This window comes from Nothoprocta perdicaria, unplaced genomic scaffold (genome assembly GCF_003342845.1).
Source record: "Nothoprocta perdicaria isolate Ctin4 unplaced genomic scaffold, notPer1 scaffold_121, whole genome shotgun sequence".
In the NCBI taxonomy this organism is placed as follows: domain Eukaryota; kingdom Metazoa; phylum Chordata; class Aves; order Tinamiformes; family Tinamidae; genus Nothoprocta; species Nothoprocta perdicaria.
Window position 1 is genome coordinate 317,105 of NW_020454328.1, and position 17,573 is coordinate 334,677.

The 17,573-nt window shown below is 47.6% G+C and overlaps 1 protein-coding gene across 1 annotated transcript in view; it reads left to right on the plus strand.

Moving 5' to 3' along the window:
- TANC2 (tetratricopeptide repeat, ankyrin repeat and coiled-coil containing 2) overlaps positions 1 to 17,573 on the plus strand; it is a 113,301-nt gene that overhangs the window by 11,037 nt on the left and 84,691 nt on the right. The window contains exon 3 of the mRNA XM_026054423.1: positions 15,194 to 15,265. Coding sequence (XP_025910208.1) covers positions 15,194 to 15,265 — 72 coding nt within the window. The remainder of the gene's footprint in view (positions 1 to 15,193; positions 15,266 to 17,573) is intronic.

The following is a 17,573-nucleotide window of genomic DNA, read 5'->3' on the forward strand; positions in this document are numbered from 1 at the left end:
AGAAATAGGTACAATGATGTCAGAAAACAACAGATTAGCAGCAATATGTGATATCTTATGTAGCAGATACATAAAAGTAGATAGAATAGATAATACAAATGCAAATTAGAAACTTTGAACAGTGACGTGTGACAGGGTATAATTAAAAAGYCATGCAACTTTGTAAGATTTCTGTTACAAAATTATAACAAATTGCTTCCTTTTACTTTCCTATTCCTCTGAGGGTCTTTACTCCTAGTGAGCTCTGTGTTGGGACCATATGAGCTCCCAGGCTATTGCCACCAGAAAGCTTCTCCTTTCCWTTATTTGAGCACCTAGACTTCTTGTGAAATAGGCTCAGATATTGAGTACCAACACCAGCAATGGCACTTTCTGGCAGGAGAGAGGGAGAAAAATATTCTTCTTTTTGGTAGCCTCTGAATATCATAAAGCAGCATGGAAGGAGGGCATACCGCAGTGCGGGATCCAGCAAGGATTGCCCAAACTGTTATTGTTAAGCCTCAGAATGCAAAATAAACCTCTCCTCTCATAATTTCATTTGTACTTAAGCTCCTAAATTTGATGATGAAAGTCAAGATGAGGCTGCCGCTGGCTGCTGAAAGGGATTATTAGGTTGTTGCTTTATTAAATTGCACCTTCACTAGAAGTTACTTTTTTGACTTTGCAGTTGTAAAATATGCAGTCCAAAAATCCAGAGGAAGATGGATGAACTGTGATGACAGCCAGAAGTGTTGTAGTTATTACTTGGGAAGAATTATTAGAATACTTCTTCTGTGTCAGAGCGAGCTTGGAGTGGAGAGATCCGTGCACTCTTTGGCTGCAGTGGTTTCAAAACCTGCCGTAAGAGAGGAATCCGATCGGGAATTGCCAATTGCGTCTGCTCCCCAATGGTACCCGGTGATCCCGTCCCTCGGAGCTCAYGAACCCCTGTGGTGCTGGGGCTGGCGCCGGGTGCAGGGGCACGTCCTGATCCCCCAGTGCAGCCCCTGCTCCACGGGGACACCCAGAGCACGGGGCACCCGGGCGCATCCCGGCGGCTTGGGGAGGTCTCCAGAGCAGGAGCCTCCGCAGCCTCCCTGGGCAGCCCGGGCCAGGGCTCGGGCACCCGCACCCCAAACAAGTTCCTGCTCACATGGACATGGAGCTGCCTGGGCTGCCCCTTGTGCCCACTGCCCCTGGGCCTGGCACGGCCACCACCCAGGAGAGCTCGGCSCCTTCCTCCCTGCATTCACCCCCAGGTGTTTATAGCTATTGATGAGATCCCCTCTCAATCTCCTCTTCTCCAGGCTAAACAGGACAGGAGGTTGGACTAGATGATCTCTAGAGGTCCCTTCCAACCTCTGCCATTCTGGGATTCTGTGATTTGTGTTAGCAAGGATAGCAAGAGGGAGTACCAGGAAATCCAGTTCACTGAAAAAAAAGCCCCTTTCAGTGAACAGATGAAATTCCTTGAGGAAATATTCTGTGCTTCCAGAGGTATCCCCAAATCCCCCTGCAGACGTGGTCAAGGATTTCACAATTTCTTTGTTAAGGACGATTTCTTTTGGTCTTTTGCTTTATCTCCCCTCTACTTGCAGGTAAGTTGAGGAGCGGCCTCTGAAGGAGTTGGATTTGGCCTGTTAGGTGYGAACAACAACAACAACAGAAAAAGCTGATTATCAAGCAACCCATCTTGGCATAAAAGCTACTTTTTACAGGCTGCTTTACCCTGTTCTGCCTTGTGATCCAGCTCTGYACATCCCTTGCTCATACAGTATTTAACATATTTGTGAGCTCTAACCAATGCAGAGGTAAAAAYGTTGCAGAGTTCTCCAAAGCCCTTGCATTTTTAATGCAACATCAGTGCACTTTTCTCAGTTGAACTCTTTAAATTTCCAATGCTCTCATTTTCCAGTGTTAGGAGTCAGTAATATTTCATTATGTTACACATTTGCTTRTGCTTATCGTGTTTTCTTCATAGTGTAGTAGAAAGTAGTTCAGGCTGGGGCTGGTTTTCTCATCAGCGAGCTCTCTGTGCCGTGGTGCTTGGTTTTGGTTGGCGAGTAATGCAAAATAGGTGTAAAAGAATGATAAAAACCACAAAAAACATCCATTTTCATCACATAGATATTTGGTGGAATTTGCATAGTCTTTTGTGAAAATAAACTCAGAACTGCATCACCTAATTTAGCATTTATATTCTAGAAAAGGTGATTTTTGGCGACACCAATTTTCAACTGTAAATCAGGGGTGGCTTCTGAAGCCAAGAAACTTTTGCCAGGAAGGGTTTCCTACCAGCTYGTTCTTGTTCAAAGACCGCTTTTATTTCCTGACGTGTAATATTGATAGTAAAACTTCAGCAGCTGCTTATGTGGATAAGTKATACTGGGAAAGTTCATAAAATGCGTAAGGTGACTTTGACTATAATTTAATAGCATATAAATAAAGGGCAGACTAAATAACGTGACATGACTGCTTTCTTCCTATGAGACCCCCAGTTTTCTGCAACCCATGAGCAAATCTATAGGCGGCAGTTTTGGGACCTGGGCTTAAATTAAGTGGAAAACCGATGGAAAGTGAAGGTGGATTGCTGCCATAAAAGTGAGATTTGAAAAAGTTCCTGAACTGCCACGGTGTAAAGTACTTAATAGTTAAATATATGAGGAGACAGATTGCTAGGGTTATTTCTAGTAGTAATTAAATCTTTGTGCATCTGCTTTATTTGTTTAAAAAAAAAATCAATTTAGTTCTCTAGTTTCCGATTTAACTCTGCAAACAGGTGAGAAGTGACGGTGAGGAGCTTTGCTGGCCGGGCAGACGTGACCGGCTGTCAGAGCAGACCTTGTCCTAAACCTTGGTGTTGTGTTTTGTGGTGCCTAATCCACCAAATGCAGAAGAATCTCTTCAGCAAGACGGAGATTTGGTTCTCATTGGAATCCAGTTTCTTTGGGTTTTGTGCTTGGTGAGTGAACCTGGGTGCTCCGACTGTGTCGTCGCGAGTGTCTAAAGTGCTACGAGCCCAGACTCTCCATGTCAGGTATCTGGGAATGGGGCAAGGAGCCCTTCTGCACCTGGAGGTCAGTGCCGGGCTCTGCACGGGAGCTCCAGCACCCGTCAGATCGTCCATCCTTTCTGCACGTGCAGCCACTGGGCGGGTTGCAGCAGGGCGGGTCCAGCTGGTCCCTGGTCCAGTGCGTCCCGGCTGGTCCAGCGCGTCCCGGCACCGTCCGAATCCAGCGTAGTTCATCCCATCTGCGTGGCTCTGCTGCAGCATCGCYGTTCCAGCGGTTCCGAGGTACCAGAGGGATGAAGTTTGGGGCAGCAGAAGGTCCCGGGGAAGGGGCAGAAGCCCAAACATTGTGGAAGGGGCTGCAGTGCTTCAGCTGAGAAGCCTCTCGCTGCAGYACCATTGCAGCAGCCCCGGGAAATGAAGCAAAGCTGTAACGAGAGCTTGGTGAAAAGTCTTTCTTAACAAAAGCAAGATCTTGCCTGCTAAGTGAAAGGACTTAAGTCTGTTTTGTGAATTGCCAGAGCCTCTTAAGTGAAACTGCTATTTTTGCTTCATTAATTAGAATGTCTCCATATTGCAGACAGGGCTGGTTTCCCCCCCCAAGCAGATGGCTTGCTCCATAGGAAACCTAACCACGTGAAAATACCAAATGTGCTCTGCACTGATTAAAGTTTTACTTAGGCTTTTGCACTGAATGAGCCCGTGAATCTCTCTTTCCCTTTTAAAATAGTAAAAACAGCGTCTTAGAYGAGCCTAGTGACTGAGACAGAGAACAACAAAAGCAAAACATGGACAAATCCGCATGACTTTGTAAGAGAAAATTTATTATAATTTTTTAAATACCCTTTTGCAGTTGCTTGGGTTAATGTTTATTGCGGTCACTTGCGTTAATGCGTTCGAGCTGGTGCCGCTGGCACCGTGCAAGGGGTTAAGGGCGAGCGGGAGCCGCTGCGGAGGAGCCCGAGCAGCCGCCCGAGGCTTTTACGTAGGAAGCGGCGCTTTTACGTAGGCACCTGTGGGCCCCGGCCGACGCAGCGCGAGGAGGCGGCGCCGCTGGCGCAGTGGGAGCGGGCGCGGGACGAAGCGGCCGCGCCAGCCGGAGGTGGGTGCCCGCGGCGGGGGCATTGGGGGCCCTCGCGGCTCCGCGTGCTGGGGGAGGCAGCCGCAGGTAGGAGCGCGGGCGCTCGGCGTCGGCCTGGCCTCTCTGGATCGCTCGGGGACCGACGTGCGGGCTCCAGCATGCTGTCCAGCTGCCTGCAGAATTGCTTGTGTGCTCCAGCATGCCTGCTTGGACAGTTAACGAATTGCTTGAAAAAATGCACTTCTGCTTTCAGAAAGAATTGTCTTTGAAATGATGACTTATGGCAATCATAAAATACGTTATTTTTTCCCCTTCTTAAAACACAGAATTCTCTGTGTGTCTCATTTGCTCCCTTCCTYCTCCTTCTCTCCACCTTTCTTTGCTTGTTGTTTTGGAGCTCTGGGTTTATGAGAATAGCGGAGAGTTAATAGAGGAGGCTCAGCTGAGATGGGGAAAATCATGGGCACAAACAGCCTAGTTAACACTTTGCAGCTTATTGATAACCACAGCGTGCTGCTTAGTTCACGTTGCAAATAACAAGGGCTTGTAATTGTTACTGTTTTCCTTTTTTTTAAATGCTTAAAATCTGCTCTACTGCACACTGGGGAAGCAGGTAGGGATTGGGATGAGGGTCATGAGGATCCCAAGGACAGAGAGATGTCAAGTTTTATCTAAAGCTTCACTTCATTATAACTTTCATATGCACAGCATCTATATTTTTTAAACCTGTATTGTTTAGGCTCTTAAACAGGGGTGCTAATAATATTTGGCTTTAAAACTTATTGCCAACAAAAGCCTAATTCTGTTCCATAGCATTTGTGGGTTTATTCTTACATTGCAGCATTGCTAGTGAGAGAGTATTTCTTTAATTTTTTTTTTCTTTAATCTTCTTGCTTTAGGAAGATCCAAATTTATGCGGAGGATTTGGGACAGGGGCGGCTCGTACTAAAATACTGCTGATTCACAGGCTTTGGGCATGGGGTGGGCTGGGGAAGGGGCTGCGTTTCCCAGCTGGGGCTTTCCTTGCCGAGCTGAAACGACTTTACATTTGTCATCCAAACCTACATAACTGCTCTTAGGAGCTGCAGATCCCATTTGTCAACTTTGGAAAATTCCTTGTAGTTTGTCCTGTCATCCTGCAACCCATGAAGATGCAAAACCTATAAATCAGGGAAAACAGACATTTGTTGTGAAAATGTTCTTCCACTTTGGCTCTTCAACCTTGTTCTGGAGAGGGAAGCAAGGAGGAGATGGGGTTAACAGAATGGGGATTTGTTCATTATTTTGCATAATTGGAGGTTTCTTGCAGTGAAAATTTTGACTAAAGGTAAAAAGCTGTGCTTGGCCAGACAGCCTAGCATAAATTTGAAGGCGTAAATTGATGATTGCATGTTTTAACACTTTCACTTTAGTTACAGGAGTAGAATATTGCATGCATTTATACACTCAGTTTTATTCCCTTTGGTTGGTTTATTGTGCCTGCCACTCCCCTATCCGTATTTATTGCAGTGCAAATGACAGTTCAAGGAAGAAAAGCCTCCCTTTCCACTCAGTGCTGCAGACTGTGCAATTCATTCAGTATAATGAATATTATATCAATATGCTGAAGAAAAAGAGCAACATCCCTAGCTTATTTTATGCCTAAACCAAAGTATTTCTCAGGGGCTGCTTACTAGCAATACTAGCCTAAAATGAAAATGATGCATAAGATCCATAGGTGCTAAAGGCAGTTAAGAGTAATAATAACAGGACCTCTCGAGGTGCATCCTGCTTATTGGGAAGCTGCTTGGTTGTTATGTAACCGAGGGAGATTTGCAGATGAAATGAAAGAAGGAGATTATCTTGGCTGCCAAGTGCAGCAGAAACAAGATCCCCGTCGCTCTCTGCGGACATTGGGAAGGAACAGGAGCAGGAACTGTCCAACTTGACCATTTTTGCTTTATTTAAGACCTACAGTAAAGTAGTAATGATGGCTGCAGTGAGGTATTTCCTACTCTTCTCCCAGTTTATTCACATGTGAAGTATCCTGCAAATTTTCTTYTTAATGCTAAAGTGCAGCATTGCATAACACTAATCATCTCTCTAAGACCAGCTTCGAAGATACACGTTTTTCAGGTTTGCCTCTGAATAAAGCAAAGGTAAATGGGGAAAAATCATCCAGAAAGAAGAAGTTTCACATTAAGCTAGTAGGTGCTGAGCTGGTTCCAAGTTCTTGAGACTTTCTTAGCGTGCATTAGTGAAAAACCTTGCAGCAAAAGCACAAGATGCCCCAAAGCGGCTTCTCACTCAAAACTACTCAAATTTGGCTTTGGAAAATTGTCACTTTGGCATTCATGGCGCTTCCCAGGGGATCCCCTTGGAATGGGTGCTCAGGCAGCAGGATTTTGAGGGCCGAAGTGGTGGAGAACCCCTGCGTCTGCTGCCTGTGCTGGGACACGAATAGCCCTTGGCCTTTCCATATTTATTCTTATATATTCTTATATATTCTTATATATTCTTATATATTCTTATAGAGCGTCCACTGAAATAGGGCTGCAATTACTCTACCAAACGCGTGCCCTCTTTCAGTTAACATAAAACACAAAAATATCAGCCTCTGCAGTCAAACCACTTCAAGTGGGAGCATTTTTCTCTTGGAAATGGTAATATTTCAGCCCTCGTTTAATAGGGGAAAGCTGTGCAGAAAGTGGCAAAATACCATGGGTGCATTAATCCTGAAGATTTAACATGGGAAGAGAAACCTTGCAGTATCCAAAATAGCAGCAGTCAATCAGGGATAAATCAGGTAACATACCTATCTCGGCAAGTGTTTCCCATGATTAAAGAAAAACAAAATCAACTATTACTGATGTGCTCTGCTTCTGAGCTGATTTTTCTAAATTATTTCATGCTGACAGAGAAGTCGGCTGGAAACAGCTGTTTCCTGGTGTTATGTGAGGAAAACAAAATGGCTGGTGTACATTAGTGCTGCAAAATTGCAGATGAAGAGCTAGCTGCAATTAAGCTATTTTTATTGAATGGGAATTAAAGAAAATACAATGATTTTGACTGGTTGTTGGGCCGCTCTCTTTGGGATGGAAGAAAGAAAGGGAAATGCACTTAAWTTAAGGAAATTGGCAAACAAGTCTGCAGTTATTGCTGGAAAATAGAAGTTTTTTTATGCACAAGTAGATGTTAGATGCATTTTAAGCTGTGCAATTATGGACTGTTTGTGTTCTTGGGTTCATGTTGACTGAAGCTTAAAGCTGGGCGCCCTTGCAAAAAAGATAATATATGTCGCATACAGAACAAAAGCTTCAGTGTGTGGGATTTTTTTTTTTAAGTAACTCTCTCTCCCAAAATAAACAGTTATAAAACTTGCAAAGTAACTGTGTTTGTATGTATGGGAGCGGAGCGCTCAGATCCTTCTCGACCTACCCATGGTTTTATTTATTTAAAAAGTCAAGTGAGGGATGTTATGAAATATGCCTGTCGTATATAATGCTGTGTGGAAGTTACGGGTGGAATTGTGTTACGGTGACTATATGTTGCTCTAACAGGCAGCTGCAGGTTTGCTCGTCCTCTGCTTTGAGAAGTTCCCGATGAGAGATCTTTGTGACCTTCTGGAGAATGGATTTTTAATTGGTGGAAACCGAAGGGTGGCTCCCCACCCGTAATGCTGATGAAATGAGATGACGGGGGTTAGTGACGGCCCCAAAGCAGCCCCAGAAGGGGCTCGTCCTGCTGTCCGCGCCTGCCTGGGCTTGCGGGTCTTGAGGCTTGACCTGGTAATCCTCTGGTTGGGAAGTTAGATGTGGATGGGGGGACAAAGACGTCAGGCACGGAAGTTTTGAATGTTGCTTTCCTGGTTTAGCTCTTCCAGGCGTCAACTGGTGCTAGGAGAAGCTGGAGACAGGCTGTCGTCAGTGGAGCGCAGGGAAAGGACGAGAGGCAGCTCTTAGAAGTAGCAGCGAGGAAAACTGCAGCTAGATGAAAAGAAACAAATGTTCCCAAGGAGAGTAAGTGAAGGCCCAAAGGAGCTGCCTGGCGAGGCTGGGGAATCTCCATCCTTGAGGATACCCAACCTGGGCCTGGCGAAGGACTGATGTGACCGTGCGGTTAGCGCTGCCTCGTGCAGGAATGCTCAAACACTCAAAACTCACTWTGCAGAACAGGAACGGGCAGTTGGGACAACACTGCTGCAGCAGCAAGTTAGGGAGGTTGTACTAACACTTAGGAGAGGGGGAAAATGTTTTTAAGTCACTGTATCAGTCGATGGGTTGCAAAGCAGCCCATGGAGGGGCAATATAAAGATCTCTCTCTGTCTTAGGAATTTTCCATATTGCTCGAGAGTATTTCTGGGCAATGCTGGAAATGTGAGAGAATATTATATTTCGTTTGGCTGTGTGATGTTTTAAGAAACCGGTTTTAAGCTTGTGCTCCAGTGCTTAGCCCTGTAGAATTTTGAAAAGACTTTTGTCGTTTCTGACAGTAAGCAAAATGTAACTTTAGGCTTTGATGGTTTTAAAGCAAAACTGGTTTTGTCTCTTTTGCAGATGTTCGGTATGTGGCGGTGGGCTTGACACTCACGTTTCCCTGCTGACAGCTTGAAAGATGTATTATCTCTTTTTAAATTCAGGGCTGGCTATTGATACCTGCTCCCTTTGCAATTACTGAGCACTCTCATCTGTGTTCCCGCTATTAGTCATTACCAGTGACACACGGTTAYATCATGGGAACCAAAACATTTCTTTTGAAATAAAAGTTTTCTTAGGCTATAGATGAGTCCTTATCAGTGGAACGTAGCTCCCTTGCCCAAGGCGAACGCGCTTGGTCAGGCAGGTCCCTTGCAGGTTGTTTTCTTGCTGTTGCCTAGATGTGGGGAAAGACTTGTGAGAGCTGCCTTGTTTCCTCCTGCCTATAGATTTACCATAGTCACGGGTTTCCTTATTGACCCGATCCTCAAAGAGATAAAGGAGGATGGCAGATGTCCAAGAAGTTCTGTGGCTCTGTTTTTACTAGCTTTTAAACTTAATTTTGTTGCTGTTTTAGCAGCACATCCTCCCTAAAGTGGAGATGTGGGGACACGGGATCCATTCTGGCTCGGGCTGAGGTTCCTGTTGAGGTTTGGATGGAAGACGAGTCATCCAGGTAGTAATCCTACCTGATTAGCACATGGAATGCTTTTGCTGGGGTTGTAAGTGGACTTGATTTTGGTAAAACTCACACTTTTCAGAGATTCTGAGTGCTGAACGGGGGAAATTAGGACAGACGCTTAGAGGTGCAAATGACTTCAGTAACTGCTATTAATTACTCCTGTGATGTAGAATCATATCCAAACTGAGCCATGCAAGTTAGCACACAGGTACTTGCAAACAGCAAAGCAGCATCTTGGACCTGATAGCAAAGAATACGAGTACCTGATACGAGAATACAAGGATGTGATTGCATCTGGGGTGCAATTGCAGAGAATAATTGCAAATTATATTTCAAAAATATCAAAATCTCATTTGAGATTTCTCAAATGGCAAGGCAGCTGCGTGTGCATACATGTGCATGCATTTAGACGTTGTCACGTAGTTCTCTAGGARACAAAACCCCTTGCAGAAGCAGCTCAGGATAAGCTTCCCGCTGAAGACTCTAATAGCCTCTCTTTGTGAGAGGTCTGAAAATTGCCTTTCAGAAAACAAATGTTTGTTTCTGTTAGCTTTGTAGACATACATAGATATGGGGAAATAAGGTGGAGTGTTTTCTGATATTTCTGTTGTGATGTGCAATGCACTTGAGTTATTATCTGCTCTTTCTTTTAAAGAAGCTGGTGCTATGAAAGCCTGCAAAAAAACAAAACAAAACAAAAAAAAACCCTAGATAATCAGATGAATTTGTACCTGCCCATAAAAATGAAATACTTTGACATGATTTTGCCATTATATATTCAGGCTGTGCTTCCSTCCCCTTTGACTTCTGCTCCTTATTTGCAGTGAAGCTTTCAAGTTTATTATTGCTGTATTGAATCTCGTTTCATCCTTATGACTAAGCGGAGCATTAATGTGCAGCAGTTTATCTGGGGGCATCCTAAATGTGTCTCCTGCCCTTGACTCGAGCCCTGTGACCCCCCTCCTGCTGGTTGGGGGTCACAGGGCTCGTAGCTCATGGGTAGCAGCACCCAAAGCAGAGGGGCAGGTTGCGGGCACTTCAGGGTGGGTCTGCTGTTTTCTTTCTGCATGTCGAATAATGCCACTCTCCTGCAATCTGTTACTTGTTACCTGAAATCTGCAAGTTATTTTGATGTTACAGCATTTCCTATCAGAAAACACGTCAGGGTGTTGGGAATTACTCTAAATTTTGCGGTTATGTCTCTTATAAATGTGTATTTATTAAAGCCCCAAAGCGATCGAACTCCAATCAAGGATCATTTGAGTGGTGGTTGCAGTTTCACCTGTTTGTGTACGAGGTGGTGCGTCTTCTGCCTTTCATGGCTTCTATGCTATTGTTCTATATAACCTCCCTGCCTGCTCGAGGAAGCTAAAGTGAGAACTTAGTCACCATTTATTTAATCAGCAGAGCGCATGTTTCACTGCAAACTTCCATTAATRAACCTCCGAAATGGTCTAAATAAGTAGAACAGTTTTAGCACCACCAGGTTCCTCCGTCATCTTCTCCATAGCAGYAATTTTTAAAGTGTAATTATTTAACACTGCGTAATGCTATGCAAAACTTGACCTCATTACATTAAACCCTCAACAGTCTCGGCATTAAATTGCCAAGTGAAAGAAAGATAAGGATAAACAAATAGTCCTTTGCAGCAGAATTATACCTTGTCCAGGTAATGGGACAGGATGTGGGGTGCAGAACACTCAATTAAGAAATATTTAAAAGGAGAGAGAATAAAAGGCAGCAACGCTCTGCCAAAAATCACTTTGCTGTTGTAAGATGTCACTGGATCAGTGCAGCTGAGCAAGGTGATGGAGTTAAGTCCATGGAGGTGCTGGAGGCGGCCAGGAAGAGCTCGAGCTCGAGCAACAGAAGCTCCTTGTGCTGTGAGTGGAGTTACTCGGGTTTCTTCTTTTTTTGCATCTGAATTTTGCACTTCCATCATTGGGATGGATTTTCAACTCGTTTTAGGAYGGAAGAGCACAGCCAAGGCCTCCCCAAACGCCCTTGGAGCTCTTGGAGGAGCACGTGCCAACCCGGAGGCGCACGTTGCTCCCGTGCTAACTCAGGTAACTCCTGCTGCAGCTGCCAGGCGGCATGTGTCGTGTGTGCTGCTAATTGTTTTCAGTTAATTACATTGTGACATATTTAGCTGGTTGGAATGATCAGTTTCTCTGTCCTGCTTTTGATTTGAAGCTCAAAATGCTTGTGGTTGCTGAGGGCCACAGACGGCCTTATTAAAGTGTACAAGGAGTTTATCATTTGCAGATGGAGCATGGAAACATGTTGCAAGGAGCGGAGTCAGCAGCCCCTTGTCACTGATCCTCCTTTCTGTCTCTTTTGCCCCGCTTCCTTCGCTCCATCCATCCATCCATTCGTCCCCAAACCTCGCGAGGAGGACGAAGGGTCTGCCCAGTTCATGGGAGTTTGAGAGCCGAGTGACTGCGCAGGTCGTAGGGCTGCTCTGCCAAGGCTTTCAGAAAGGTGCATGTTCTTTTGCACAGGCTAAGAGCACCATTAATTCTGCGCTATTGAAGTTTGAAATAAGGAGATAAGGATCTCAAGATGTACCTGGCTGCATCTTTCCGGTGGCTGGGGCAATATTCTAGTCTGGAAAAAGCAGTTTGCCTTTGCTGCCGTTGAAAACGTGTTTGTTTTCATATCTGTTTCCTTGTGCTCTGTGTTAGGCCTCCTGGGATAGCGGATGAGGCCGAGGAGGCGCRTGTGCCCCGGGCAGGCTCTGTGGCAGGGAGCGCCCTGCAAAGGGACCGGCTTCGTCGGTCCCTGCGGAGGCAGCAGCCGGCGGAGCCRCGTCCTGCCCTGCAGCGGGAAGGAGCCGCTCTGGACGAAGCCAGCTTGGGACATCTGCGGCTAAAGGGGGGATCCAGCTGCGCCCACAGCCCCGCTGGCACTGGCGAGGAGCACGGCACGAGTGTGAAACGTGGACTGCAGGTTCTCTGCAACTGCGTTTGCATCTGTGCCGCAGATGTTGGAAGCTTGAATTCCCAAGCGCTCTCCTCAGGTCTCAGCTGCATTTTTGTTCTATGATATAATGCTGATTTGCTAATGAAAAACCTGTCATTGGTGAAAGAGAAATGCTTGGGAAAGACCCCTTGGGCTTTTAGAAATTGCTCAGGTGCTTTTCTTTTTTGTTTGGTTTGAAGAAAGCAAAATTCAGGGCAAAGAAGGTCTAGGTTGAAGGTCTCGGGAGACAACAAATCTCACTTACCTGTTTACCTCATTCATCTTCTGGRTGTCACAGTGGGTTAGCAAAAGTTCTTCACCTCCCTGTCAGAACAAAAATGAACGTTAGAGACACGGTGCAGAATGATGCATCATGATGTTTGCTCGGGATCTGCCGTAGATGAGTTCTTGTGACCATGTCCTCTACCTTTGATAGCCTAGCAGGTATTTTAATCTTCTGAAACAAATGCCTAATAGAGCACTGTGCTATTGGTAGCAAGCAAGTCAGTGTAAGGTGCTCATTTTCAATTTCTTGGAAATAATTAGTAAAATGGTAGTGTAGAAGTGTAGAGCACATACTTGAGGATGACAAACTGGCCTCAAATCAGTGTTGTGTCCAATAATTRCTCCTACTTGTAAAAGAAAACTCCTTTCTTGTTTGGAAACTCCTTTCCAAAGGAGTTTCTAAAGTCCTTTCTTGCTTGGAAAGCAAATTAATATAAATCTTCCATAACTTGATATCTGTTTTCTGAAATAGATTGCACCCTTGCAAAGTAATGAACGTGGGAGAGATTTGGGCTAAAAGGCCCCTCTTTGGAGCAGGGCATCCTGAGCGGGGCTCGGGTGCGTCCGGACCCCTCTGCAGCACCAGTCCCCTCTGGGAGGACAAGGTGGTCCCTTGTGCCCCGGCATTCCCGAGCCTGCCTTGAATCTGCAGGGATCGCCGGACATCCCTTCACAGCAGTGCCTCCCCCTTTTCCAAAGGCAGTTTTTCCACGCTGCAGGGTAGATATCATGGATTCGGGGCTTGCTTGCAAGGCTGCAGCCTGCTGCCGGAGCAGGGGCTCGGCCAACGCGGCGGCTCCTGCAGCAGATTTCCCGGCATGCTCGCGGCAGTGACCCGCCCTCCCATTCCTCCGCCTCAAAAACTGCTTTGTCAGAGGGAAAAAGCAAGCGAGAGGATGYGGAGCAGGCGCCCGGTCACCCTCAGGGGTGCATTAGTTCCGGAGCAAGGGACTGCCAGGCTATTGGATTTAAAACTTGGGCCCTTTTCTCCTCGTGAGCCCTGGGAGCGGCTCCTGCCGTGTCGGCTGCCCGGGATGCACCGGGATTTCCCGTGGGATGGTCCCRCCGTGGGAGCGGGTGCCCCACGACCGGGGGGCTCCGGGCAGCGGGATGCGGGCGGCTCCGGAGCCACTCCGAGCGGGAGGCTGACGCCAAACGCGGTTGCGCCGGTGACTTAAGCTCTGCGTAATTAAGAGGGGATTGATGGTAATTAGGCACTTRCTGCAGGATGCTCGGGTGGCCCTGCTGGTGCTTGGACCCTGGTGTGCGACTCGGGTAGCTGTCAAATGAGACGGCACCTTTTGCRAATGAAAATCACAGATAAATCTTGGTGGATTTGCTTAATTTAGTAACCTCAAATACCTAAAATCTAAAATTTCCCTGTTTTCCTTCCTTTGAGTTCTAGCTAGGCAATGATATTGAATGCTGGGTTGCTATTTTACTGCAGCTCTACTGAGTGTGCCTTTGGGCAGGCAGTTGTGTAAATAAGCAGGAATCGGGGCGCAGGAATCGGGGCGCAGGAATCGGGGCGCCCGAACCTCCCAGGACCCAAACATGAACCTCGGTGTTCCCCTAGCAACAGGACCTTGTCCTCCCTCCCTGCTCTTCCCCCTCCGATGCACGTTCCGGTAACTCGGAATTATGTAACCGGCTGGGCTTGGTCCCTGGAGCCGCTCCACCACAGGCATGTGCCCAAACTCTGGATGTGCAGCAGAGATGGAGCAAATCCTGGCTTGATTGTCCAACCCTGAAGTGAGGGCTGATCCCCACGGGCCTGCAAGGATCCTCTGCCCCGTGCACTGCGCGGCTGGAGCCCTCCATGCCCTCGGTGCCTCCCTGCCTTTGCCTTGCTCCTGTTCCAGTACATTTCACCTGGAAGCAGCCGTTGTTTCCCAGCTCCCGCCTGGGAGGAGGTGCCTGGCAGGATGCTCCCAGATTTGCTGATGCTTTTCCTGGCAATAGGCAGGGAAGGGACGTCGGAGGTCGGTGTCTGCAAGGTGAAGGGCCCGGAAAAAGGGGATTTAGCCTTGGAAGAGCAGGAGCTACCAACTTCCCTGGCTGCATACGCTAGCGGAGCAGCCTGTAGTTTTGCTGGTGCGCCTGGAACACGGGGCAGTGTGCCCGCGGGAGTGCTGCACCCTGCATGCTTTGGCTCTCGGTCACTCCCGGCTCCCAGGGCTTGCAGCCACGTCAGCTGCCATTGTGTTTGCAGCATGGCCCCTGTCTAGAAAAGCTCTTCCGTAGAGGTGGGACGAGCTCGCCCGGCCCCGTTAGCTGGACGCGCTGGGGCTGGGGCTGCGCAGGGCACCGCACGGGGCCTCCCGTGGGCTCCAGCCTCCCTATCGATGCTCCTCTCGGTTGTTTCTAATCCAGTCACCGCTCAATGGAGGCTGGCGGGTAATTAATTGGGTGACACCAGGCCCCTCGCTCAGCTCATGCCCATGAATTTGTTGCCTGTTAACTCTGGCCGMTTCCCTGCACAGCATCAAGCGCGCGGCTTTCTCCTTTCCCTCTGGCTCAGCAGGAWTTTGAAGCTTTCAAAAGGAATCTTCCTTTTTTGGTTGTTTTCCTGGCCCTGTTTCCTCCCAGGCGGATGTGCTCTGGTGAAAGGGCTCCCGGGTGCAGGTGTCTGTGCAGCCGAAGCTCCGGGGCGCGAGCGGTGATGGTGCTCGGGGGGCTGCTGCGCCTGCCTGACCTGTCCTCTCTCATGTTCTACCTCTGCTGTTTTGGTTCTCGTGCAGATGGAGGGAGTGAGGAGCCGCCAGACCGAAGACAGGCAAGTGTAGACTCCCGACAGAGCCGCTCTGGGCAAGGTAAACGTCCGTGTTGTCCTCCCGCAGAGCCTCATCTCCCATCCCTGTGGCCTTCCTCTCCTTCCATTCTCTCTTTTCCATGCGCTGCCGGTGCTTCTGGAATTCTCRTCTCCATCATGCTCTTTGCAATAGGTGTAAGCTTGCTGGCTTTAAAGCGCAGAGCTGCTTGGCTTCATGGCTTGCAAATATTTAGACTCATTTTGGAGCTTTAGACGTGAGGGTCTGCAAGAGGTGCCCGAGCAGAGCGAGGGTATGCAGGGACCTTGTCTTCCTCCCCATTGCAATGGAGAAAACCCCAGGTCCTTCTCRCAGCTCCCCAAAGCTGCCCTCGAGCTCCCTGAGCTGCTCTGGTCAACACCAGCTTTGTGGTGTTTCATCCCGCAGGAGCAGGAAGATCCTGGGAACGAACTCATATGGGGAAAACTTGGTGTTATTTAGATGCCAATCCTGCAAACTCTTTGGTGCTGTAGCCATGTTTTGCACCAGGCTGGTGTTGAAGCCACTGCGGTGGCTGCGTAGCAAGCAGGGCTGTTAGCAGCCTCAGCAGCTCTTAGCTCTGGCCCAGCTGCTGCATCCTTCCAAATCACTTACTTGAAAAGTTTTCACGTATTTGCTCTTTTAGGACAGCTGTGAACATGCAGGTATCTTTACACCTCTCACGAGATGGATTAAAAAACCCCCTATAGAAAGACAGCTTGCGAGTAGGTGCTGTCTGCGTTGACTCATTTTCTGCCTCAGATTGCAGCAATAATTTTCCTTTAATTTCGACTCGGATTCGTTGTTGTCATGGTGTCCCCATGACTTATTATAGAGACAGATCTTTGGAGCATTGTTCGGATTTGGCAGTATGCCAGTGTCGCCCAGGCAAAATTATTCCAAGTGATTGAAGCCTCTAATCAGAATTAGGGGGGAACAGGAGTTTCGAGCGAAAACCCTGTGAAAGGTCAACAACTGAAGTGGCTTTGTTAGCATAGGCCCTCTCTAATGCTATTTTGAAATTCCATATGTTAAAGGAGAACCGAAAGCAGGAAGAAAGGAGGGAGTTTTTGGGGCATGTCTCTAGGGAGAGCTTGCTTGGAGCCACGCTGGTGTCCCGTGGTTTTGGGAAGAGAATGCAACAYGAATGGTCCTTGTGCAAACCCCGCTGCTTCTTGTGCAGTGCCCTCCAGGGGCAGCGCCCTCCCCACTTCCCTGGCAGTCAGTCCTCATGGTGCAGTTTTTGTTGGGATTTGCCTTGCAGAAGTGTRTTTAGGACCTGCAGCACCTTCGCAGCCTCTCTGCTGACAGCTGCAGATTTGTTCTGGACCTTGCTGTGGAAAAACGCTCATTTGAGGAAATCTAGATAGTTTTCGGCAAATGTTTACTTGCCAAAAAATGACACTGGTATTCCAGTGTGCATAAAAATGCAGCGCTGTAATTCCTCCCAAGTTGCTCACTTAATTTGYGTTGTGTGAGTCCAGAAATAGCCATAGTTAGCGGGAAGTTTTAGTGTGGATGGGAATAGCGGGAGGAAAGAAAAGCAGAAGAGAATCATGCAAGAAAAGTGCTACTTTTCTGAGAAACAGAAGCTTCTGCCCTRAGCATTTCCATCTGCATCAGTGGATGCCACTGCAGGTCCAGGCTGCCTTTTGCAAGCAGGAAAACCAGAGCGTTGAGTCCGCTCGTGTGTCCCGATGGAGCTGCTGGATGGGCAGAAACTCCTGCTTCCTGCCTGCTCCTTCTGTCGGGAGAGGAGGGAAAAGGGGGAGCTGCTCCCACCTTCTTCTTCCATCCCTGCTCTAAGCCTGGAGTTAACCCTTCTCTCATCCCATGGAAATTATGCTCCATGGAAGTGTCATTTTTAACCTTGCCCAATTTCCTGTGCCCAAGTCCCTCCCTGCAAGTCTTACCAAGTATTTTTCCTAAGGAGGGGATTTTTTTCTATATTTCCCYGCTCTGGTAAGATATTGCCCCGCGTTGCTCCCAGGTTTTCGGTAAGTGGCAGAAGTCGGTCAGGACACCGTGGGCTTGAGCTGCAGGAGTCGGTAAAACACCCAGTGCTTCTAGACCTTCTCCAGAGCCTGGAGTTGCAGGGAGATATAGAGTATTTGCAGCTTCAACAGACGCCAAAAATATAATCTGAAGAACCTGCAACTTTGGATTTCAAGGATCCTTGCCAATGATGGTAAATCTCTCTTTTTTTTTTTTTTTTATCTGGCGCCAGGTAGGTTTCGAAAACACTTTGCAGGAGTTTTTGGTGCGCCCGGTTTGGCACCGGGACCCGTGGTTTGTGATCGTTCCTCTTGTAGCTCTGGCCCCTGCACCATGA